Source organism: Urocitellus parryii, chromosome 11 (genome assembly GCF_045843805.1).
Source record: "Urocitellus parryii isolate mUroPar1 chromosome 11, mUroPar1.hap1, whole genome shotgun sequence".
NCBI lineage: Eukaryota > Metazoa > Chordata > Mammalia > Rodentia > Sciuridae > Urocitellus > Urocitellus parryii.
The window spans coordinates 49,366,243-49,390,918 of NC_135541.1; the positions used below are offsets into that span (position 1 = coordinate 49,366,243).

Genomic DNA, 24,676 nt, shown 5'->3' on the forward strand with positions numbered 1-24,676 from the left:
TTCAGTCTCATGTTCCAACCACCTATTTCTTTATCTCTTCACTTAAATGTCAGTGATATCCCAAACCACAAGTAGCTTCAATAAAGACTTACGTTTTTCCTCCAAAGTGAGATGTTTCTGAAGTGCTTCTGCTTCAGTCTTTCCCACCTCAGTAAACCATCACCTTCCTCATCATGAAAGTCTCTTTTGCACATGGCACCTGTATCCCAGGTTGTGTGTTTGCCCTCCTCACATATAGCTCCCACAAATATGCCCTTCACTTGTTTATGAGCTTGATAAATTTATATACTATATGTAATCTGCAGTTCACTTTTCTCCTTCAGTGCTCTAGCACAAAGCCCTCATTGATTGTAGTATGGAAGAAATGATGTGGGTGAACTAGGACACTTGATTTCCTCACTATCTTCTCACGTACAATAGCGTCTCCAAATAAAGTCTTTGCATGATAAATCTGAAAGAAAGAACGAGAGATGGGGGGAGGGAGGGAGGGAGGGAAAAGAAAAGAAAAGAAAAGAAAACACTCCCTGGGCTTGTAATCTGGATGTTAAAAGGTTGTGTTTCTTGAAGAAGGGGGAAAAAGATGGAGGAAATACTCAAATATATCCAATGCTGCTGCTAAGCCCCATGAAATAACAGAAGACATTACTGTGAGATTTGGCAACATGGCCAGCCAGGAGCTGTGCCCATAGCATGGCGGAGGAATCTCAGCTATTATGGGGTGAGAGCAAATGTGAAGTAAGGGAATGAAGGAAGCAACAATTCGCAGTTCTTTTCAGAAAGTTCTATGAAAGGGAAGAGATGTGAGGTGGCATTGGGTATCAAGTAATTCTGGGTTTTGGGCTGGGGTTGTTGCTCAGTGGTAGAGTGCTCACCTTGCATATGTGAGGCACTGGGTTCGATTCTCAGCACCACATAAAAATAAAATAAAGGTGTTGTGTCCATCTACAACTAAAATAAATTTTAAAAAGAAAAAAAGAAATTCTGGTTTTGTTTTTAGGCTCCGAGATAATGCAGTGCACTTGCAAGGGAAAAATAAGGGCCCAGCAGACAGGGAGAATGAATGATACAGGGAAGTGGGGAATAGATGTAGGAAAGAGGTCCTTGATTGAAACAAGAGGAGGGGATTCAGAGCTCTGGTTAAGGATTTGGATGGGGACAGAAGTAAAATGCTCCAACCTTGTAACAGTGTTGTTGGGTTGCTGATGGGGAAGTTGTGTTTTCTCTTTTCTTTTTCTTTTCTTCTCTTTTTTTTTTTGGACTGGGAAATGAACCCAGAATGTACTGCTCTATCACTGAGTTACATCCCAGCCCTTTTCATTTATTTATTTGTTTGTTTATTTATTTATTTTTTTGAGGCAGAGTCTCACTAACTTGCCCAGGCTAGCCTCGAACTTGCAATTCTTGTGCCTTAGCTTCCCTAGTGGCAGTTTGAAAATTCTCATGATGGAGGAGATGAGGGAATTCCTCTCTGATTGTTTTCCTTCACTCAGTGAAGCCAGAGGCAGTCATGAGTTGAGAGAAATAGATGATTACAAGTGGGCAGATGGGGGTACTGACAATACCAGCCCTTGGGAACAGCCCTCATGGACACAATGAGCCACCAAGGATAATGACAGGAAAGAGGTAGAAAGGGAGAGAGTGAACCAGTGCTAAGTCATCAGGCAAGAGAGACTTCACAGGCAGCTCAGCAGATGACAGTGTCTGAAGGTGTGGATCTACTTCTAAACCCTTGTCTACTCAAGTAACTGGAAGACCTGATTGAACTGAGTATTAGAAACTAGATGTTAGATGAATGTCATCACATCCCAAAAAGTGGACATCAAGGAACCAAGAAGATAAACGGCTTACCTCGGGGTTGCCTGCCCTGAGCATGATTTGAACCAGGATGAGACAAAAACCCTTTGTTCCCTCTGCATTCGCATTGTTCTTGATCTCTCCACTTTCCCTGGCTGGGAAATTCCTGCAGAGCGACTTCTGTACTCCCTGTGATTCAGTTTCCTGTGTCCAGGCTCCCTGCACTGGCCTCAACTTCAGATATGGATGCTAATCTCAAAAGCAGCACGCGGCTTGGCTCTGATTTGTTTACTACCTAAACCGATTCTTAGAATCCTAGAATCTCAGCATTGCAGAATGAACTCTCAAGGTCATTACCCATTTGGGCTGGTCTCCTGATTAATATAGGAGCCCCTCTCTTTTCACTTAGATAGCTTTCTCCTCGTTCAGTCCTCCTGCTTTCCCCCTTACACAGAAGGTAGTTTCATCTCAGAAAGGCTGACTTCCATTTCTCATATTTGTATTTTTAGTCATTTTTACCCATTTGTGTTGAATTCACTTGATGGCCTTGGCCTTTGACTTTCTTTTTCTCGCTTGTCTGTAATAGTTTTTTCTGTCTTTTGTTAGACAACACTGAGGTTAGAACTTTAAGTGATTTTGTGACAGTTGAATGTCAAAGGATTCTTCTCACTATTAGCCCTTATGTTGCCTTAAGCAGCAGAGATTTGACACCCCTGATCATGAAATTTTACACTTTGAAACTCAAGAGAGATTCAACTAATGATTTCTCTCCTGTGGAGGCATACACCACAGGTGGGCGCCTTTAAAATTTCAGTTTCACTGCAATTTATTCTGGGAAGAGAGTGTCATTCTAGAATTTGATTCTTTGCTCTGTAATAATCTATTACATTGGGGATCTTTAATGAGGCAATGAACATTTCTTTTAAATTTGTTACCAGTATGTAATGAAATGAAGGCATTTACTGCTATGAGCAAGTCAACTGATTTGATGCTGAGCACACTTAATCCTAATTACATAGTCAAAGTCTAGACTGTCAAGTTTGCAGAATGTCCATATCTTTGCACAGTATAGTGGACTGTCATGGGAAGTGGGACCTTTGGAGAAGCCAGAGCTGGGGATTCAACTCTCCTCTTTGCCATTTACCAGCTAAATGTTTTTTTGGTTTTTTGTTTTCTTTTTGAGATGCTTAATCACTGAGCCAAATCCTTAGTCAGTTTTATGTTTTATTTTGAAACATTGAGACAGAGCCTCGCTAAGTTGCTGAGGCTGGCTTTGAACTTGCAATCCTCCTGTCTCAGCCTCCCAGGCTGCTGGGATTACAGGTGTGTATCACCATACCCAGCTTCTAAGCCTTTTGTAAACCATCTGTCCTCAGCCTCCTTGTCCTCAGCTGAACAGCAGTGTGCTCCATTCCCACCCCCTGCACTGTGTGAGGATCAGATGAGATATGGGCATGAACTGCCCGAGCATTAGCTGGCTCTAAGGAGGTGGTAAAGTGTTCAAAGTCAGGTTCCCTTTCTTCAGTGGCCTATAATGTTTTCCTTTTGTCATCTAGACTAGGAGGTAGAGGGCCCAGGTTTGATTTCTGGGACGCTCTTCATAATCCTGAGGAATCGAGAGTGTTTTCAGAATGGTTAGTGGAAGCTCTTCTTACCTCTCAGTCCTCACCACAGGGGTAAATATTATCACTGATGGGAAGATGGAGGGACCAGAAGTCTTTAGCAAAGAGCAGAGGTGGGTGTTTAGAAAACACAAAAAGTGAAGAGGATGAGAGAATCAGAAAAAGGAAGTGACAAAAGAATATCCAAAAAACAGGCCCTCCTGAAGGGGGTGGGAGGATTCTAGAGAAATCGTAAACTTTCTCGGAGCCAGGCCACTACGTGATACAGAGCCAAGGCTGTGAACTACTGTGGGATCAGCGGTCTTGTGTTCAAAGCCTCCCTTCTCTGATTATTGGTTCTGGGGTCTGGAACAAATTTCTTAAGATTTAAGCACTTCAGTTTTCAAATAAAGAAAATGGCGAAAGCTGAATCTGCTGAGAGCTTACCATGTGCCAGCTCTCTCCATTTAGATTCTCAAGACAGCCCCATGTGAGGTACAGAATTATCTTCCTCACTCGACATGGGAAAACTGGCTGAAGGACCCAGTTAGTGCTTATTTAAGAGCTGTAGATGGCCTGGCTCTGGAGCTCACACGTGAACCACGACACCAACCTGCATCGTGGGGTGTAGGGATGTTACTGAAATCTCAGTCCTTGTACCCTATGCCAACCCAATAATGAGGATACGGTTTTGAGAAAAAGGACAAAAGAAAGCTTATTGCTTTGTTAGAAAAGGAGGAACACAGGAGACTCCTGTCCCAAAGGCTATGATTCTGCCATCAGCAGGAACAGGGACTTTTAAAGAGGTGATTCAAAGGCTACATTCCACCTGTTCTCTGTTGGAGTTGTAATTCACTTGCTAATTTGGGAGATAGTCATTTCTGAGATCTTCTAGTGCCATTCCCAAAGTCTAGATTACCGCGTTCCTATGGTGGGTGTTGTACTCAAGGACAGATAACTCTGCCTAGGATGAGGAAGAAAGGTAATCCTGTTTCCCCTGAGATTAGGGAGGAGTAGGGAGAGAGGAAGAGAAAGAAACAGGTCTATTTTAAAAATAAGTCGCAGGGCCTATGTTCAAAGCATAAAGTGGACCATTGTTAGAGGAAGGATGTGAGATGGATATGTAAATAGGCTCCCTTTCCCTTTTGCTCTTCTTCTCTCCTTGACTGCGTATCTTCTGTTATCCAGAGTAAAACTTAATTTTCTAGAAATTTCCACCTGGTTAAATGGAGCTTTCTACTACAGAAGGAATCCCAAAGTAGCCTCACATCAAATACACCCTAAGTTTCACTGTTAAAGAAGTTGGCACAGTGGTACACGCTTGTAATTCCAGTGGCTTGGGAGGCTGAAGCAGAAGGATCACAAGTTTGAAACTTGTGATCAGCAATTTAGCTAAGCAACTCAGTAAGACATAGTCTCTAAATATAAAAAGGATTAGGGATGTGGCTCAGTGGTTAAGCATCCCCAGTACCAAAAAAATAAATAAATAAAAGGAAGTTGGGTTGGTACAATCAAAGCCTATTTTCAGGCATTGTTTCTATTGATTCCACTCCTGGCTGTAAATCAAATCAAAGCAAATCTAGTAACATGATAGTAGAGGAAATAAAACTACTTCACCTATCAATCCCCCACACAAATTGATTGTTCACTTTTTTCCAGTATGCTTGACTTTCTCAAATGAAATTAGACCATATTTGACCATTGTCCTATGGATAGATGGTTATTTCTTCTACCAGTTCCATAATATTGCCTAATTTGTTCATGTTTATTTATCATTTAACAATTACTGGGCGACTGTTACATCCTAAACACTTCACTGGGTACTGGGAATTTTAAGATAAATGAGATAGTCCTTCCTTTCAAGTAGATCTTTGTCTAATGATCAAAAACCAAATAACTAAACTACAGCATTGTTAAGCTCGAATTTGGGACTCCCAAAAGACCACCAGAGACCAAGATCAATGTAAGCAGCAAAGAGGTGTTTATTGAGAGCTAGCTCGGTCCTCCACAAGCACACAGCAACTGGTGACGCTGAGAGGCCCCGAGCCCAGGGTTTGCAGCAGTTTTATACACTCTTTGGGGAAGGCAGGGACTTCACATACACCATAGCGTCTCTTAGCAAATCATCACACACTGCAGGAAAATCATAAAACAACTCTAAAACATGATTAGTACATTCACTGGTGGGAACAAGTTGGGTAGGGGTGATTGGTTAGTACAAGAGGGGGATTCGTTTGAACTGATTGATTTAAGCCATGAGGGGTGTACCTGCTGAACTACATGGTTTCCCAACACATTATCTACCACCATAAACTACTGGGAGGGTCATCTGGCATCCCAGGTATTTTCCTGGTCTCATGCTGATTGGTGGCTGCTAAGGGGGTTGCTATGGGTCCCCACCTAGTCAGACTGAGTCAGGGACACCTGGAGCAGCAGATCTCTCCTGTTATTTGTAGATAAACAACTCAGCAGGGTGGGTATGTGCCTAGGACAAGGGTCCTCTTTCCAAGTATGTCCTCTTTCCAAGGACAAGGGTCACACCCCCTTCCTTAGACAGCTTTGCTCTGAAGTAGAGGCTGGTTTTTCAGCATAAGTCAGGATTGGAGATAAATATAAGGCTTGTCATTTGCATTTGTGTTTTTACAATATCTAAAAATGCTTTTTCCTTATGTCTTTATTTTTCTATTGAGACCTCTTTCTATATTCCAATAAAAAAATCACTACACATACTTTGAGTTTTTTAAGTTAAACTCTTATGTACCAGTGAAACATGTATTAATACATATTATGGGAAACTTAGAAATGAATTTCCCCCTCATCTTTAAAAAAAAAATTATTTTTGAAGTAACCTCCTTTTTTCTGACTTTTTGACCAAAGAAATACTTGTTTGTTGTTCAATGAAAGAAAAAGAAGATACTGTTTTACAAAGAAATTGAAATTATTCTATAATCCTTGACTTTTAAAGGTTTTTTATTATGCAAATATTTATGAAAATTCATTTCCCCCCCTTTCAAATCAGAACCTACTGGGACCTTAGATGTCTGGTACATGAAACAGGCCGTGGACTTCGATAGACAACAAATTTCTCTTTTCTGGAAGGTAAGTTTTTCAGTTTCAAATTTAAACTCAAGGAGATTATATATTTGAGTGATTATATGTTTTCAAGGCAGAAAAATACCTTTTTTTTTTTTTTCTGTCGTGGCTTTGATATGAGGCTTCAAAGCCTGTGTAGGAGCTCACTTTCTCAGACTTGGCTCTGGTCCCTGCTGCAGTGCTCTCACCTGCCAGATGAGGAGGGGGGCTCCAGCCCAGGCCCTCCCTCCAGCCACCTGAGCCTTTCCTCATCCCACTTTCCAGTGGATCAAGGTCCTTCCATTCCTGGCATTTCCACCCTCTCACCCCAACTACGCTGTCTCTTTTAACTCTTATTACCAAAGCTCGTTCCTTGTCCCCGATGCCAATCCAATAATGAGGATATGGTTTGGAGAAAAGGGGAAAAGAAGGCTATGATTCTATCCAGCAGGAACAGGGGGCTTCTAAAGAGGTGACTCAGAGGCTACATTTCCTATGATCTCTGTTGGAGTTGCAATTCACTTGTTAATTGGGAGACAGTCCTGTCTGAGATCTGATACCATCCACCAACCAAGTCTGGATTACTTCGTTCCTATGGTGGGTGTTGTACTCATGGACAGATAACTCTGCCTAAGATGAGGAAGAAAGGTTATCTTGTTTCCCCTGAGATTAGGGAGGAGCAGGGAGAGAGGAAGAGAAAGAAACAGGTCCATTTGAAAAATGAGTCACAGTGGCAGAGCAGCAAGGGCTAGGTTCAAAGTATAAAGTGGACCACTGTTACCTCTGTCCCCCTCCTTTACATAAGGGTGTCCAGCAGTGACCATGGTAACTTTACTCAAGATCTGGTAAATAGAGAAAGCTGTGGTGTGGATATTTAGGAATGTGTTTTCTATAGTCATTGAAAGAGAGAGGGTGTAAAGAAAGCTGCCCTACCTCCAGAACATGTGTAGTAGTAGAAAATAACACGAATAGGAATAGAAAGTAGCACTTCCTCAATGGACGTAAAACAGGGATAGATTGAGCCACCTTCCAGAACACAGTAAGCCCTTACGGGGTAGAATGAGAGTTTCACCAAGTGCCGGAAGCCACCATTGCAGGTCCATTCAGTCCTCACAAAACCCTGTGAGGTGCTAACATCCACCTCGCAGATAAGAAAACCAAGCCTCAGGAAGAGGAAGTTCTTGCCCAGTGTCACCCACTAACTACAGGGCTGGGACCTCCTTGGCTACTTCATGGTATTTTCTTTGTTGAAAGAAAATGCTATGTGAATTGAGCTACTTCTAGGCATGCTCAAAAGAAAAGGTCTCCTAGTGAGTACACTCCTCTTTATTCCTCAAACTCAGATCCCTCTCGCTACACCTCTTCCAGTCAAGGGCAAAGAAACAGTTTTGGAATTATGAACCCCATGAGCAGGAAAACCAGAAGAGTCACAATGATGAATATGATGTCCTCCATTGGGTTTGAGAGTTGCAGTCTTCTTCAATTTTAAGAAATGAGCTTGCCCTTTCCCACCCTCCCTCTCCCCCACCCTCTCTCCTTCTCCTTCTCAGTCTGGTGTTCTAAAAATAGCCTAGTGACTCATGATCAAGCTCTTCCCTTTGAAACTAACTCTGCAGCTCAACATTTATTTTAAAATAAATCTGCTTTTTAATAGGAAGAAAATTCTCAAAGCAGGGCATGCAGAGAAGCCACAATTTGCAGTAGAAAATAGCTCAATTTGTTGGCTGTTGGTTTTCATTTTCACAAGGAAGGAACTGGTTAACACCTAAATTTCTCCTCCAAAAAAAAAAAAAATGTCCTCAACAGTGATCTGAAAGAGACTTTGTGAATCCTATTTCGTGTCTCTCTACTCAAGGGTTCCTCTCAGCAGAAAGAGAGTAATGGTCATGGAATCTGTAAAGCCAACAAGACTAGTGTGGGGTCAATCAATGAGGGGACACAAATGGTTAGAAACCATAGAGCAGGGAGGGGCTCCAAGGTAAAACCAGGTGTTACTACAGCATGCCTGTGTGCTTCTTGGGGTGTCAGAGACTACAGACCCGGCATCACCATGGCGGTCTGAAAGCCAAACCAGAGGCAAGTCAAAGTAAATGCCTGTTAACCACAAGTCCTGCTCAGCAAATGTGCACATGCAAATGCTTCTGAGTTACTCACTTTGGCCTTGTCCTCATCCTCACTAGTTTCTAGAGAGACCTTGGAACTCAAAGAGTCTTCAATGCCCTTTGAGTCTACCCTTCCTCTTGTTGTAAATACCGCTTCTACTTCTACCAGGACAGACAGAAGTCACTGCTGCCCGCCCCCCAATGCACACACAGGCACCTCTTACCATCATAAAATTCTTTCTTTTATGTAACCAGAATGTGGGCCTGAGAAGGGTGACCGGGACTGAATCTGGCCTATGTTACAAACTAAAAGGTCAATACTAGAAGTGTCTGTGATTGACACCAGATGTAGTCATCAAAAAGTTGGATCCAGTCCTAGCTTTTGCAGGGCCATTATAGGATGAAGTCCTTTTCTGTCAAATCCTGGGCTTGTCCAGTGGCCCCCAACAGGCCACTCTGTTGTGGAGGGAGGGATGAAAACACTGCCTCGAGAAACTGGGATGAGCAGTCTTGCTTTGGACCACAGACCTCTAGAGCCACAGGGATGCCATCCTCCCCACCCCGCCACACACACACACACTCATTTTTATCAAGAGGGTTCTCCAATGAGAGGCCTTGGGGTAACATGGCCCTGTTGCAGGAGACATAAATCACTGTCCCTCTTTGTGAACCCAGCCTGCCCCCCCCCTTTCCTACTGGGGGTTCCTCATGCCACACTCAGATAGGCCTGGGGATTCAAGGAGGTGATGCTGAGGCACAAGCAAGTCATCTGATGTCAGCCCAGAAAAAAAAAAAAAAAAATGTTACAGCTAGGTTAGACGCTTTGTGGTGGGCCCAAGTCATCCCTCGCTGAACAAAGACGCAGTGTGCTGGGGTTTTCCTTCTTTGAGCAACACTGGGAAACCAAACACAGGGGCCACCCCACAATGTCAGAGAGAAGCACAATGGAAGCCCCAAGTAAAACCCCACAAGCCTGTGACAAAGAGCACGTTCCTCACGTCAGGGGACATGTGAGATGACCTTTCACTTTTGTAGGATGTTTACATTAGAGGAGAACTCTTCATGCTGAGGGGATGCAGCGCCTTGGGGGGTGTGCATGGCTGGGTGTATGTGTTGCATACGTGTGAATGCATGTGAGTTTTGTACGTGAGCGGGATGAGTCTGTGCAATACAAATCCATGTGAGGGTGAGGGTGTCACTGAGTGTGTGTGTGTGAACATGTGTGTGTAAGGGTGTGAGACTTGTGCATGTGACTAAGTGAGGATGGCAGCGTGCATGTGAGTGTTGGAAGCTGTGTATTTGTGGGTAGGGTGGACGAGTGTGGTGCGAGCGTGTGAATGTGAGCAGGCCCGTGTGTGAGGGTGGGCATGTGTGAGTGTGTGGGTGTGTTGAGGGTGAAGGGACCTTTGCTTTGTTGTTATGGTTTCCACACCATTCGTTACTCATTTCCTCATACCTTGGTTTTTCCTGAAAGCTCCATTTCTTTAAAACTATCCTGTACTTTTTTGAATCAGCTATTTTTAAGAGAAAAGGTATTTTCTAGGTTAAAGCCAAAAAGTACAACCTAATGTATGAAATGAAATGAAAATACCTGGGCACTGTTAAAACAACAGATGCAGTAGCAGGTAGTAGCAGGTGCTCGGTCCCAAGCAGCCCAGTGTCCCGTGAGAGCCCTTCACAGGCTCAGCAAGCCCTCCTTCCAGTCCCCCTGGCTCCTCCTGGGTGGTTCCTCTTGATTTCCTTTGCTTTGGTGAAACCTTTCAATCCCTGCACACTTTCAATTCCAGCACACTTTTCTTTCAGTTAAGATAGCACGTATCCTTTAAAAAGAAAGTTATCTTCAATGTATATGGATGGTGGCTGAAAAAGTATGACTATGGGTTAAAGCCACATTAACCTTTAGCATTTCCTCTTAATTTCTTCCGTCTTGATCATACCAAGCCATAAACCTTTTGAAACGATGGTGGAGATATGGAAGAGAAATAGCCACGCACAAAGGAAGCTGAATTCTTTCATGTGTTCTTTCAAAGCAATAAATATATCAAAGTTCCTCTTTAGTACTAAACTCATGCTGTGTGGCAGGGATATAAAAGTGGAAAAGACCAATCCAGTCCTCAGGTCCTGGAATTCACAGTCCAGTGCAAGGACTGGAATGGGAGCAGAATGTCAAGGACACCAGGAATGTTGAGCAGGAGTTTAGAGATCAGCTGGAGGAGTGGTGGTGGGCTTGCCCGGAAGAGCAGGGAACAGGTGAGAAGTTGGGGAGTCCCTCCATAAGGGATAGTAGAGCTGAATGCTGAAGGACAGGCTCTCCACAGGAGGGTATGAGAACGTTTGTCAGGGACTGTGGATTCATGATGGAAAGCATCGCTTTAGCGAAGCTCTGTTCCACAGAAATATAAAGCAAGCCACCGTTGAAAGCCATGAGTGTTTTAAAATTGTCTTGTGAGCCACATTTTTAAAAAGTAAAAATGAAACAGGTGAAATTAATTTTAAATAATATACTTTAACCCTATATACCCAGAATATCCTCATTTCAAAATGTAATCACAGCCAAGTGTGATTACAAACCTGTAATCCCAGCATCTCAGGAGGCTGAGGCAGGAGGATCAAGAGTTCAAAGTCAGCCTCAGCAAAAGTAAGGCACTAAGCAACTCAGTGACACCCTGTCTCAAAAAAAAAAAAAAAAAAAAAATACAAAATAGGTCTGGGGATGTAGTTCAGTGACCAAGTAGCCCTGAATTCAATCCCCAGTACCCCCACCAAAATGTAATTCTACTTAAAATGATTGGGATATTTTATAGTCTTTTTTCCTTTTCTCCTAAGTCTTCAAAAACTGTGTGTCTTAGAAGTACAGAAGTTAAGAGCTTCCCACCTGGCAGAGAGGCAGCACCGGTTGGTTTATTTCAAGGGCTCCCTCTTGATACTGCATACCTCCAGAGTTCTTCCACAAGCAATAGGGAGAGTTAGGGAAACTCTTGTTCCAAAGATGGGGGAGAGTGTAAGGGGTCCGGCGGAGCGTCGGAGGGAGAGACCATACACAAGAGACTTACTCCATGCAATTGGCAAAAGGGGATTTATTGGGGATCCATTCCAGCGCGCTGGGACTCTGTGCCCACTCAAGAAGGGAGCGCAGCTCAGAGCCCCGAGCAGAGGTTCAAACAGAGCTTAAGTACACTTTTTGGGGAGGGCGGGAGGCTTTGCATACATCAGAACAAATCATCATGAGGTGCGGGGAAATTGAACAACAACTCTGAGATGTGATTGGCACAATCATTGGCGGGCGAGGGTGATTGGTCATTTGTAAGCGGGTTACACATTCAAACTGATTGGTTTGGGCCCTGTGAGGAACTGCACAGGGCCCTAGGCTAAACGGCCAGTAGGGCGTTGTTTTAACTATCTCAGGAATCTGGGTGTAACAGAGGAACTTAATAATACCTAATCTTTTACATTCAAGCTTTCCAGCTTAGAAACTTTACCCTTTCAAGAGATTTGTTATTTTTTATTCACCTGTTCAATGGGCAACTTGTTTTAATAAATAGCCACCCTCAAAGGCAAAATGAAAGTAAGGATAGCAAACCCCAAGTCCCAAGTCACAGCACAGCCTCAGAGACACTTTTTGAAGACATTCCTTTGTCTCTTGTCCTAGTATTCTCTGTCACATGAAGAATACTCCAGCCTATATCACAGTGCCCTGGGGGGAATGCTTTCTTTGGCTTCCTCATCTGAAAGAGACTTAGTGCAAGTGGAAATTACTATCTGGAACTTGATTTATATTGACATGGGACAAACGTCCATTGAAAATCCCTAGGGAAGATTGTCTACCAGGTGCTGAAACCCTGTTATAATTACCTGAGGTTTCCAATCTCAGAATCAATCTCTCAATACAAAAGCAGCAGATGGCAACATTTTGATGATTTTGTTGCAATGTTCGACTCATTCTCCTTTCCTTTCCAGTCCTGGTCCCATCACAGACTGGCACAGCATTTCCAAAGATATTTTTGGAAAGAAAAGAGTTGCCTTGCCTTGCTTGCTAGTCGCACGTGTTATGCCAGCTGGAACATTGGGAATTTTGGTTAGAGAGCAAAATGTGTCCAGGGACAAAAACAAGAGGGTGGGTAGGAGGGAGAACAGAAGATTAGAAGCAGAGATGGAAGAGGAGTTAAAGTTTGGCTCTCACGAAGACTTCCTTTATTTTCCTGGTTTTTTTCTAGCTACAAAACAAGATAGAAGTCATTATGCCAGGGTGACTGCTGTGAGGTGTCACTGGGTTCAGTCAGTTCAGTCCTGCAGAAGATCTGCAGAGTCTACCCAGTGCTAGCAAGGTCCCACTGTTGAGAATTGTAGACAGAGCTGTGCCACCTGGGTTCAAGGTCCAGCTTCCCTACCTACTGGTCATGTGTTCTTGAACAAGGTATTTAACCTCTCTGGGCTTTACTTTCCTTGTGAGTAAAGTGTGGAGAATAATGGAATAGACCACATGAGGTTGTTGTAAAGATTAATAAGATCACTGTGAAAAGTGTGCACTAAGTCACTGTGGGGTGCAAATGTTGTACATGACCCGAGAGTGAAAAGATGACCTGACAGACTGGGGGAGATGGAGCCGTGGACGGGAGATTTCAATGTCATAATTTCAAAAGCAGTGTGTAGTTGGTGTGCGCCTGTAGTCCCAGCTGGAGGAGGCTGAGGTAGGAGTTCAAGGCCAGCTTAGGCAGCATAGTCTCAAAAAGAAAAGAAGGAAGGGAGGAAGGGAGGGAGAAAGAGAAAAACTTCAAGTGACTTTGGACTGCTGAAGGTAGTCATGAATTCCAAAATCAAGGCACCCGAGTTTAAACTCACAAATTAAATGTACTTTGAAATCAACTACATCACATTGGTAAACCTTCCATATAGAACTGCAGGTGAAGCCAAGAGTCAAGATGGCCTGGGTCTCTGGAGATTAGTAGAGGGTGGAGTAGTGCCAATTATGATGATGTTGCATTACTTCGGAGTAACCAAGAGAAGGGAACTCACCGAGTGTCTCTGTCTTCTCATTTGTCATGTGCATTCTTTGGAACAGGTTACTTCCCTTCTTAACTCATGGATGGGAATTATCCTCATTTTAAAAATAATAAAGTTGAGGCTCAAATAGGTAAAATAACTTGCCCAATGTGAACAGTGGTAGAGAGCTAATGTAGCATGTGTGAGGTCCTGGGTTCAATCCCCAGCACCACAAAAAAAAAAAAAAAAAAAAAACACGAAGTCAGCAATATAAGCGGTGACTAATGTGTTCAAATTCCCCTAACTTTCTAAGGAGCATTGATTATAGCCACTTTGTTGGTTAAGCTCTAACAGATTTTTCCCCTTATTATTTGCATCAGAAGTTCTGAAGTAAAGTGTTACTTTAGGACAATTCCATTAGGTGTAAGTCCTAAGAAGAAATGCTTTGTCGATTCACAGAGACCCCTTTTCTCCAACAGACCTTTGTTTATTTTTGTTTTGTAGTGCTGAGGATCAAACCCAGGGCCTCGTGCATGCTAGGCAAGTGCTCTACCAGTGAGCTGCATCCCAGCCCCAGAGTTTTAATTATATATATATATATTATTACTGCCAGAGATGGCACTAGAGTTTCCAGGACTAGATACCACCAGGGTGTCATAGTCTCAACTGTGTTGAGTTCTGTCTTGTCATGGATTTCATTCATCACGTTATCTCTGATGCTGGAAGCCTTTTCAGGCAGTGTAACTCTCACAGCAGCTTATTGAGGGAGCTGTTCACTCTCCACTTCTCAAACCTTATTCAGAAAGAGTTTCCATGCTGTTTCATTCATTTCCCACAGGACAGGATGGAGCAGAAACAAAACTGAAGGAGACAAACAATAGGAAAGCTTATCCTTTTTTTTTTTTTTTTGCATACTCTTACCAACAGAAAAGAATGAGGATAACAGAAGCAACAGTGGCCTGAGAGCCACACTCAGCACTGCCAGAGATGGCACAAGGGTTTCCAGGACTAGACACCACCAGGGATGTCACACATTTGGGTGGCCGGATTCTGCCTCACATCCACTAGAGGGCGCTCTGCAATCTCACATGCCTTCCTTGTGGGGAGTATTTGACTTCTGAGCTCTAAACCTCAGCATCCTCATCAGAATGGGGAGTAGTAAGGGCTAAATGTGACAATAGAGGTAAAACTCCTAACACATGGTTTACTAACAAATGTTATTTTCTCCCCGTCACGCAAATAAGCATCACTAGAGTATAAATATGTTCACCTGGTACTTGTCAGCTGGCTGCTCAGGACTACAGGACTTCTGGGTTCACAGCTTGTCTCCTTGTGACTCAGAGCCTGCTGGTCCAGAAAAGAATTATGGACCCCTACCCTTCCCAAATTTCTGAACTCATGCCCAACGTTGATGTTGTATGTCAGAACATATCACAACCCCACAATTAGAGAAGCAGCTTTGCAACATCCTGCTAGGAAAGGTGACTGGGGATTCCAGTTATGCAACATGGCAGACTGCACCTGCCACTCCATTGTCTCAGGCTTAAGGAGCAGCATGTCACAGTAGAGGGAATACTGAAATTGAGCGCTCTAAATTCAATCCTCCCTTCTCCGTCTATCCCTTGAACAGCCTTAAGCAAGTCATTTCATTTCACTGAGTCCCTGTTTCTGTGTTTATAAAATACAGTGTTGAATTCATTGTTAATCTATAGAAACTCTTCCAGTTTGGTGGTTACACAAAGATATTCCATTCCATCTGGGCCAGGCATGATCCAGGAATGATGATCCAGGAATTATATACATTATTTACAAATTTTATGTTGCATTTCTTTTTTAAAAACAAATGAGTTATACTGTTTTCAGAGGCTTTGGGAGACTAAGTGCCCACTTGGCTAAATACCTGTTTTCCTATTGGCTTATTGAGATTTTTGTTCCATGGACCCTATAGGACCAGTTTGGTTAAGGAGAGCAATTACCCAAGAGAGGGTAACTTTTATCTCCAGACTTGAGCTTAACATTTTATGTGAGCCATATTTATATAATGCCATATGTATTGCCATATGTATGGCCCCAGGATGCCATATTTACTTGTCTACTACTTCCACTCCACCCCAACCTATTCATAATCTTTTTAACTCTAAAATATGAGAAATAGAGGAGAAATGCAAGGGTCTGTGCCCTTTACTATTCTCTGGAAACTTCACAATCCTTCTGAGTCTCACCTCTATTGACTAGAAGGCTGTGATCAGCTGGGTATTTATGGCTGTCACTATGAAAGCTCCATGGACCCGAGATGACATTTACCCCCTTCTTTCAGCATTTTACCATTTAATCAAATGAGATTTCTGGGGTGTCTATGAAGGACAGTGAAAGAGTAACAAAGTCTGGTTTGCAAGGTGCTTTTTTTTTCTTTCTTCCAAATTAGTGCTCTGTTTCCTTAGTTGTTAGAGTAGAACTGAAGCCTCTTGGGTTCCTGGCAAGAATGGGGAATTTTGTGAGCTTAGTTAACTCTTGCAAAGTGCCTTGGTGAGATAATGTGGGGCAGGGAGGAGGGTAATACACTTACCTCTGGACTTACAGAGAAGAAACAGGGAAGGATAGCTGAGGGAATGGTCTTTCCTAACAAACTTTTGCTTTAATTCATGTTATTTTTCTTCCCTGACAATGGGCATGTTTATTAATGACAGTGTAGAATATAGTACTTTAGAAAGCACTTGCTTCTTTTAATCTGCACAGCCAGCCTATGACTTCAGCTGTGATGGACATCTGAAATGCTAACTGTGGAGAAAGACTAAATGTTCATCCACTGGGTTCCCGGGCAACATGGCGCTTACGTGGTGCAGACCAAGGCTTGAGATCCAGGATTGAGCTTCATGGACACAAAAGGGTCCCAGAACAAATCTGTATTAATCATGCTCCCAGAAATGGAAATATAAAAGTTGGACACTCATGGATTCATCCGCAGGGAGAATACAGCTGTTGGGCCAACCAGAAGGCTTGACTCAGCAAATTGGAACATTCTCTCCCAGTATGCTAATTGTTTCAGAAACCAAATTATAATCAGAAGGCCGATTTATTCACTTAAAGTGACAAATACAAATTTTAAGTGAACCAGACATTCATGTTGCCTATTCTGTCCTGACAGACAATCTTCATAGGAAACCAAATTATTAGATTTCTTGCTGATCAGGGAACCTGAGTGAGGGGCATTCTCCAATCCTAGATGTGTCTTTCAGCAGAGGTAGCTGGAGACCCCCCACTTACAGAAGGGATACTTATGCCAAGAAACTACCACTTACCCCTGGCAAGCCAAGCCTTCCTTGCCCTCTGCTAGGCAGGGATAGGCACTGCCAATGTTAGGCTTGACAACTCTCCATGTTCTATGCTTCTGCTTTCCATGGTCCTTGTCCAAACAGGGGTACAATACAAATAATTAGTTTTCTGCTTACTTCCTGGGATTGCTCCCAAATGATCTCAATTGGAATTTTTGCAGTTCCAAAACTTGTTAGTCACATATTTACGAACAGTTTCTTCATTTCCTAGCACAGATGGCTAATTCAATTCACTAAGTATAGATTTTACTGGTTTAGCTCTTGAAAGTCTTGTGTTTGGTGTTTTGAGCAGGATGATACTTTCTTATATAAAAAGTTAGACGTGTATGGATGTGTATGTTTCATAAATTTAGCAACAGAGACCCACAATTGCTAAGAGCCTCATCCAGGGTCCATGTGATTGACAGAACTGGAGTTCAGATTCAGTTCTTCTGAGTTCATTCTTGTTCAATGGGATGGATAAAGTTGTTTACCATTAGTACATTTCATTTTGATGCAAGAAAGGAAAATTGCTGTGTTCTGAAGAATTATTTTTTAAAGACGCTGATTTTTTTTTTTCTTAAATGGCAGTTGTGCTGATATGTCATTGCATGAAGTGTACAGTGGAGATGAAGAGATACACATGAAAAGGTCACTCAGATTTGGCTGCCTGCAGCAGGAGCCAAGAGGACCAGGCCCACAGCAGTCAGAGATCTTAATCTGAGAGTTAATAGTACATGAATGTGTTTTGTTGCAGAATCTGAGTGTATCAGAGACAAGAGGGAAAATCCTTCACTATCAGGTGACTTTGCAAGAAGTGACAGGGAAGAAAATCACACTACAGAACATCACAGGACACAACTTCTGGACCTGGGTTATTCCCAGAACTGGGATTTGGACTGTAGCTGTGTCTGCAGCCAATTCAAAAGGCAGTTCCCTGCCCACTCGCATTAATATCACAGACCTGTGTGGCTCAGGTAAGGTACCAGATTTTCTTTACTATTACCTGTGGGAAACTATGTCTTCCTTATCTCTTCTTTCCTGCAGGCCTGACATGAGTAGCCACAAGTTTAGGCTTTAAGTTAACAGCCATCTCTTCCAATCAGCCTCTGAGTGGTTTGGGCAAGTGAATTAGCACCTCTGCTCTTCAATTTCCTCCTCTCTAAAATAGGAATTCTATTAATGGTTGGGCAAGTCATTGGGAGCCTCCATACACAGCAAGTGCTCAATAAATGTTAATTGAGGAAATATTAGTTACACTAAATTAAATGCTAACAATTTCCAATTAGACTAATATTTACAGAACAAAAATAATATATAATATTGTTTTATAAGAAATAATATTATTTTATACTTATATCCAAAACATTTTAAAACCAATAATATTTAAATGAAGTTCTGACTGTAATGAAATTATGGTAAGATCTTATTATGCTCCATCTCTTCCTTACACAAATTTTAGTGCGTATCCAATTTTCTTCATCAAAAATCTCCCAACTTTATGTAGAGTCTCACACTTATAGTCATCTTCTCTGAAAATAATTTCTCAAGATAAAAATCCCATGATTTGCTAAAAAAAAATAGATACTTCTCAAGATGTGCTTGTAAAAGGATTTCATGTCAAGATTATTGGCCTAACTTCAAAAAAAAATTGCCTACATAGAATAAAACTCGATAATTAGATCCGCTCTTAAAATTTACTGTAATAATTCTCTGCATGTGTAAGTCTAGCAATCATCATTTCAAAGAAATTTCTACCAAAACATTATTTGATGTAGACTGTTAAATCCTGATTACACATCTTTTCAGTCGTGTGATGAAAACATGGCGTAGATGAAGATGACTAGAAGAAAGTACAAGTAGACACTGAAATAACCTTGAGTTGGCATGAGGCAGGAATCACTCTCAGGAGATTAGAATGATTCTTACAAAAGGCGTGACTACAGTGACTTATTTGTTCTCTCACATGAAAGGGGTTCAGAGATAGATAGACCAGGGTGGTGTGAGAGCTTTGTGACATCAGGACTCTGGGCTCCTCTTTTTTACCCTCAGCCAAGCTTGGCTTTGATCCTCAAGATGGAATTGGTCCAAGATGGTTTCTAGAGCTCTAGCTGTTTCCCTGTAGGCAGCAGAAAGAAGAAAGAGAGAAGGGCTCAGACTCACTCTTGAGCTGTGCCCCATGTCACACAGCAGGGCTTGCCCCTGTTGGCCTTCATGGGTCACCTGGTTGTACCCAACTACAAAAGGGGGCTCAGAGCTATCTTTTAGGCAGCCATGTTCTCTCGTTCAAGAAAATGAGGGGCAGGTGTTTAGTAGGCTGTTGGTCTTCTCTGCCTCGTGTGGAAAGGCACCTAAACAGAAACCTTGAAGGAAAAAGCAGATTAACTTTGACTTTAATGCCTAGGAAGAAAAAATTAAAAAAAAAAAAAAAAGATACTGTAAATAAAGTTCAACAAAGTAAATAGCAACCGAAGAAAAATACATAGTACATTTTTAGCATAAATAGAGTTGATATCTATATATTTTTAAAATATCTATAGCTAGGTAGATATCTATATATCTATATATTTTTTTTTCAAATATATAAGCTATCAGGGGATATGAACACTCTAAAAAGAAAGCTGAGTGCTATGGCACACACTTGTAATCCCAGTGACCCAGGGAGCTGAGGCCTTGAACCCAGGAGAATTGCAAGTTCAAGGCCAGCTTCAGCAGTTTAATGAGGCCCTAGGCAACTTAGTAAGACCCTGTCTCAAAATTTTTAAAAAATCTTTTTAAAAAGGGACAGGATGTGGCTCAGTGGTAAAGTGCCCCTTTGTTCAATACCTGGTACCAAAAATAAATAAATAAATAAAAGGAGCCAATAAAGATATGAAAAATATGAATAGTTTAACTAGCAATCAATGAGAGGAAAATCATGAGGAACCAGCTGGGTGGGGTGACATATGCCTGTAATCCCAGTGACTCAGGAGCTGAAGCAACAGGATCACAAGTTCAAGTCCAATTTCAACAATTTAGAGAGGCCCGAAGCAATTTAGTGAGACTCTGTCTCAAAATAAAAAAGGACTAGAGATGTAACTGAGGGTAAAACACCCCTGGGTACCAACAAATAAGAAAAATCATGAGAAACCAAATCAGACTGACAGAGTAAACAGAATCAGTGTACCCTATCTTGGTGAGACATAGGGAACAGGTACACTTGTATGCTGTTGGTAGGTGTGTAAAGTGATTCAACATTCCAGAAAGCAACTCAACCATATATAATGAAATTTAAATATGAACATATTTCTTGACCAGCAAATAATCAGATAAGTGTTTAAAATGTAAGTACAAAGACATTTGTGGGAAAATTGTTTAAAGTAGCAAAACACTATAAATGACCTAAATGTATAATAGTAGAGAATGAACTGGTTAAATACACCTTGATGCTTATCTACCTTAATCCCACAAAAGCATTAAAGTAATACTGTAACTATATTTGGGGGGATGGGGGGATATCAGGGATTGAACTCAGTGGCACTTGACCACTGAGCTACATCCCCAGCCCTATTTTGTATTTTATTTAGAGTCAGGGTCTTGCTGAGTAGCTTAGCACCTCACTTTTGCAGAGGCTGGCTTTGAACTCATGACCCTCCTGTCTTAGCCTCTCCAGTCTCTGGGATTATAGGAGTGTGCCACCATATCCAGCTTAACTATATTTTTATTGACATGGAAAGATGCACATTATAAGTGACCAAGGAGATTTTCAAAAGTATACATAAAATAATGTCACTTAAAATGTATATTTACATGAGTATATAACTTTTGCATAGTAAAAGGAAAATCTAATAGAAGATAAGAAAATGCTTACAGAGGGTCATTCTTGCATCATGGGATTACAGGTGACTTTTCTTCCCTTTTGCTTTTTATATTTAATTTTTTTTCTTCCCAGGGTAAGTATTGCTCATGCAATTTTAAAAGTCAATGCTGTGATACTGAACTGATGTTTTCAAAATGTATTAGAATACCTTACTTTCCAAATCTCATTGCAGATGATCCTCGAGGTTATAAACCTGATAAATGTAATGGTCCCATTCTAGGGTCCTTATTGAAATTTGGTGACAACTTCCCAAAGTGACACATTTCCTCATGTTAGAGTGCACCTCTGCTTTATTCCCTCAACAGTCATTTACTGAGTATATATTATATAAGGTAAATTAAATTCAGCCATAGGTAAAAAAAAAAAAAAAAAAAAAAACACCAAATGCAAGATCTAGGTTCTCAAGGTACCTTTACCCAAGTAGAAGAAGAGATGGATGTAAAAACAACTTAACTGTAGTCAGTATAAGTGTGAGATCGGAGCCATGCACAGGAGTGCTAGAAACAAAGAACCAAAGCATGGCCTTACTGAGTAGGAAGAGGCAAACTGGTGTTAGCCAGGTAAGTGAGCGCAGGTGTGCAAGTGTGAGCGTTTTTATAAAGTGAGAATTGAGCAAGCTTTAAGTTTAAAGGAAGAACTAGCAGTGGGGGAGAATAAGTAAAATTTGTTTAATATTGCAGAGACCTAGTGCCTGTGCTCAAGAGCTCCTGAAATTATAGGAGTCAGAGGTTGGTACATTCATAAATGGGCCTAGCAGTTAGAGCAACAGCCCACCTCCTCATGAAAAGCAGTGCTTGCTATAAAAGCACTGACAGATTCTGGGGGTGCCATGCATGAATCAGGAATCTGGGAACAGGTGCATCACTACTGGGTCTCTAGACTGCAGCTTTCGCCCTGAAACTTCCTAAATTTACCTGGAGAACCATGAGCTACAGTTAAGCTTTTGTTCCTCTCCCCAGAGAAAAAGAACAACTCTGCCCATCAATCCAAGACAATAAAACATACTCCCTAATGGAAAACCAAAATAGGCAGTAACAATAATATTTTAAAGCCCAATAAAAATAGTTGATAAAACCTAAACAAGATAGATAGATAAACCTCTGATCAAATCAACTGGATGAAAGAGAGAGAGGGAGAGGGCCAAATAAAACATTGGTAAACATATTTTCCCCTGGCAAACTTTACAATCTAGATGAAATAAATAACATTGTGAAAAATGCAAAATGTTAAAATTAGTACCAGAAGAAACTTTTTAAAAGCTTAATTGTAGCCAGGTACTGTGGTGCATGCCTGTAGCTACTTGGGAGGCTGAGGCTGGAGGATCATGAGGTTGAGGCCAGCCTGGGTAACATAGCAACTTCCAATCTTAAGTAAATAAATAAACAAATAACCAGAAAGAAAAAAAAAATCCCTGAACTATAATCCTTTAAAATGTTATTGTAACCATTTAAAATGTTGAAATAAGGGGCTGGGGATGTGGCTCAAGCAGTAGCGCGCTCGCCTGGCATGCATGCGACCCGGGTTCGATCCTCAGCACCACATACCAACGAAGATGTTGTGTCCGCCGAGAACTAAAAAATAAATAAATATTTAAAAAAAAATGTTGAAATAAGATTTAAAAACTTATTTGTTGGGCTGGGGATGTGGCTCAAGCAGTAGCGCGCTCGCCTGGCATGCGTGCGGCCCGGGTTCGATCCTCAGCACCACATACCAACAAAGATGTTGTGTCTGCCGAGAACTAAAAATAATAAATATTTAAAAAAATTTAAAAAAATAAAAATAAAAAATAAAAACTTATTTGTACCTCCATGCTCTCAAAATAAAAAATAAATAAATAAAACCCAGGCCCAACAGTTTTATAACTGGACTCCCCAAAAAAACTTCTATGTTATTCAAGTTGTTACAGAAAATAGAAAATAAGGAAAGCTGTTCAACCTATTTTATGGGGCTAATTTAATTTTGATAGTAAAAACAGATAAAGACGGTATAAGAGAAATTTTTGGCTAGATCACTTGTCAACTTTGACACATTAATACATAACCTAAATGAATTATTAGCAATTTGAATCCAATACATGTATTAAAAATTCATGCCAATAATTCCAGTTTCCAGTAGATCATATAAAACACTTAGAAGTCATTACTCTTTCCTAACACAGGTAAAAAGATGAACAAACTGAAAGAAATCAACAATTATTTGATCCACCAGAGAAGTCAAGTCACAGAAGGAATCACTGCCCCCAGAATTGAAAAGACAGACAGGCAAGCACCTAAGGGAGGTGGGAGGGACTGAGAAGCATTTTCACAGTTCACAGTACAGGGACACAGGCTCACTAACAGACTGAGACCTAATCACAGGTCTACAGAATGCTTCCCTGCTCTACATCTTTCCACCTTACTAAATGTCCACTCATGCAGTTTCATTTATTTGGTACATTATATGTGCCCTTCACAAAAAAAAAAAAAAAAAAAGAAAGAAAGAAAGAAAAGAAAAAGAAAAAATACAAGGCATACTAAAATACATAAACAAACAAAACCACAGTTTTGAGAAGAGCAAGCATCAGAACCTTACTTGGATACAGCACAGATGGTGGAATTATCAGACCTGGAATTTAAAACAACTATGATTAATATACTAAATATTTTAATGGATAAAGGAGAAAACACACAAGAGGAGATCAGTAATATAATCAAACAGATGGAAATTCTAAGAAAGAATCAAAAAGAAATGTTAGAGATCAAAAACACTGTAGTCAAAACGAAGGATGTCTTTGATGGACTTATTAGTACACAGGACATGACTGAGGAAGGAATCTCTTAGTGTGAAGATATTACATTAGAAACTTCTAATCTGAACAGTAAATTTAAAAAAAGCTAACAAGCAAAAAAAAAAAAAAAAAAACAAACATTACACAAAAACAGTGGAATGGCTACAAAATGTGTAAGATACCCAAAATAATAAAAATACTAGAAGGGGAAAAAAGAACCAAATACATATTGAAAATGCAATGATGAAAAATTTTCAAGTTACATCAGAAATCATACATGTATAAAAGAACACCAAATAGGATAAATGCTTTAAGAAACAAAGACAGAATAGCTCAGTTGGTAGAGTGCCTGACTCACATGCCTAAGATCCTGGGTTCAATACAGAGCACCACAAAAAAAAAAAAAGAAAGAAAGAAAGAAAGAAAAAACCCATCACAACTTATATCTAGGCATATCATTAGAACTGCAGAATATTTAAAATAAAATTTGGAAGAAGCCAGCAGGGGAAAATCCTTACTTATAGGGACACAAATCTAAGAATCACATCAAACTTCTAAGAAATCACATAAGCAAGAAGAAAGTAAAATATCAAAAAGTATTGAGAGGAGGCAGGGGAACCCAATAACCTAAAATTCTGAACCCTGTAAAATTATCTATCAAAATTGAAGAAGAAATAAGATTTTGCAGTGTTCTTTTTCTTCAAACAATTGAAGGAATTTGTGACCAGTACACCTGCCTTTGCAAGAAAGGCTAAATGAAGTTCTTCAGAGAGAAGAAAAATTGTTTAAAGTAGAAACTGAAATTTACTTTTTTTTTAAGGAAGAACATCAGAGAAGGAATAAATAATGGTAGAATTCAAACTTTATTCTTATTTTTAATTGATCCTTAGCTCTTTATTCAAAATATCAGTAGCAACAATATATTATTGTATGTGTGTGTGTGTATGTGTGTATGTGTGTGCTTATGCATGTTTATATGTAAGTAAAATGAATGGCAGCAATAAGACAGGTGACAGAGAAGGAATTAGGATTATTTTGTTGTTATAAGATACTTGCACTATCCACAAAGCAGTAGAGTGTTATTTGAAAGTGAACTTGAATTAGTTCTAAATTACATTGCAAACAATAGGGCAAGCATTAAATATAGTTTAAAAAGAAGTATAATGGATATGTTCTAAAATGAAAGCATA

At 40.8% G+C, this 24,676-nt stretch overlaps 1 protein-coding gene across 3 annotated transcripts in view; it reads left to right on the forward strand.

Moving 5' to 3' along the window:
- The window catches only part of Il12rb2 (interleukin 12 receptor subunit beta 2), a 76,825-nt gene that overhangs the window by 18,136 nt on the left and 34,013 nt on the right, over positions 1-24,676 (forward strand). For all 3 annotated transcript variants that reach the window (XM_026408986.2, XM_026408992.2, XM_026409001.2), the window contains exons 7-8: positions 6,415-6,494; positions 17,618-17,837. In XM_026408986.2, the coding sequence (XP_026264771.2) occupies positions 6,415-6,494; positions 17,618-17,837 (300 nt within the window). The remainder of the gene's footprint in view (positions 1-6,414; positions 6,495-17,617; positions 17,838-24,676) is intronic.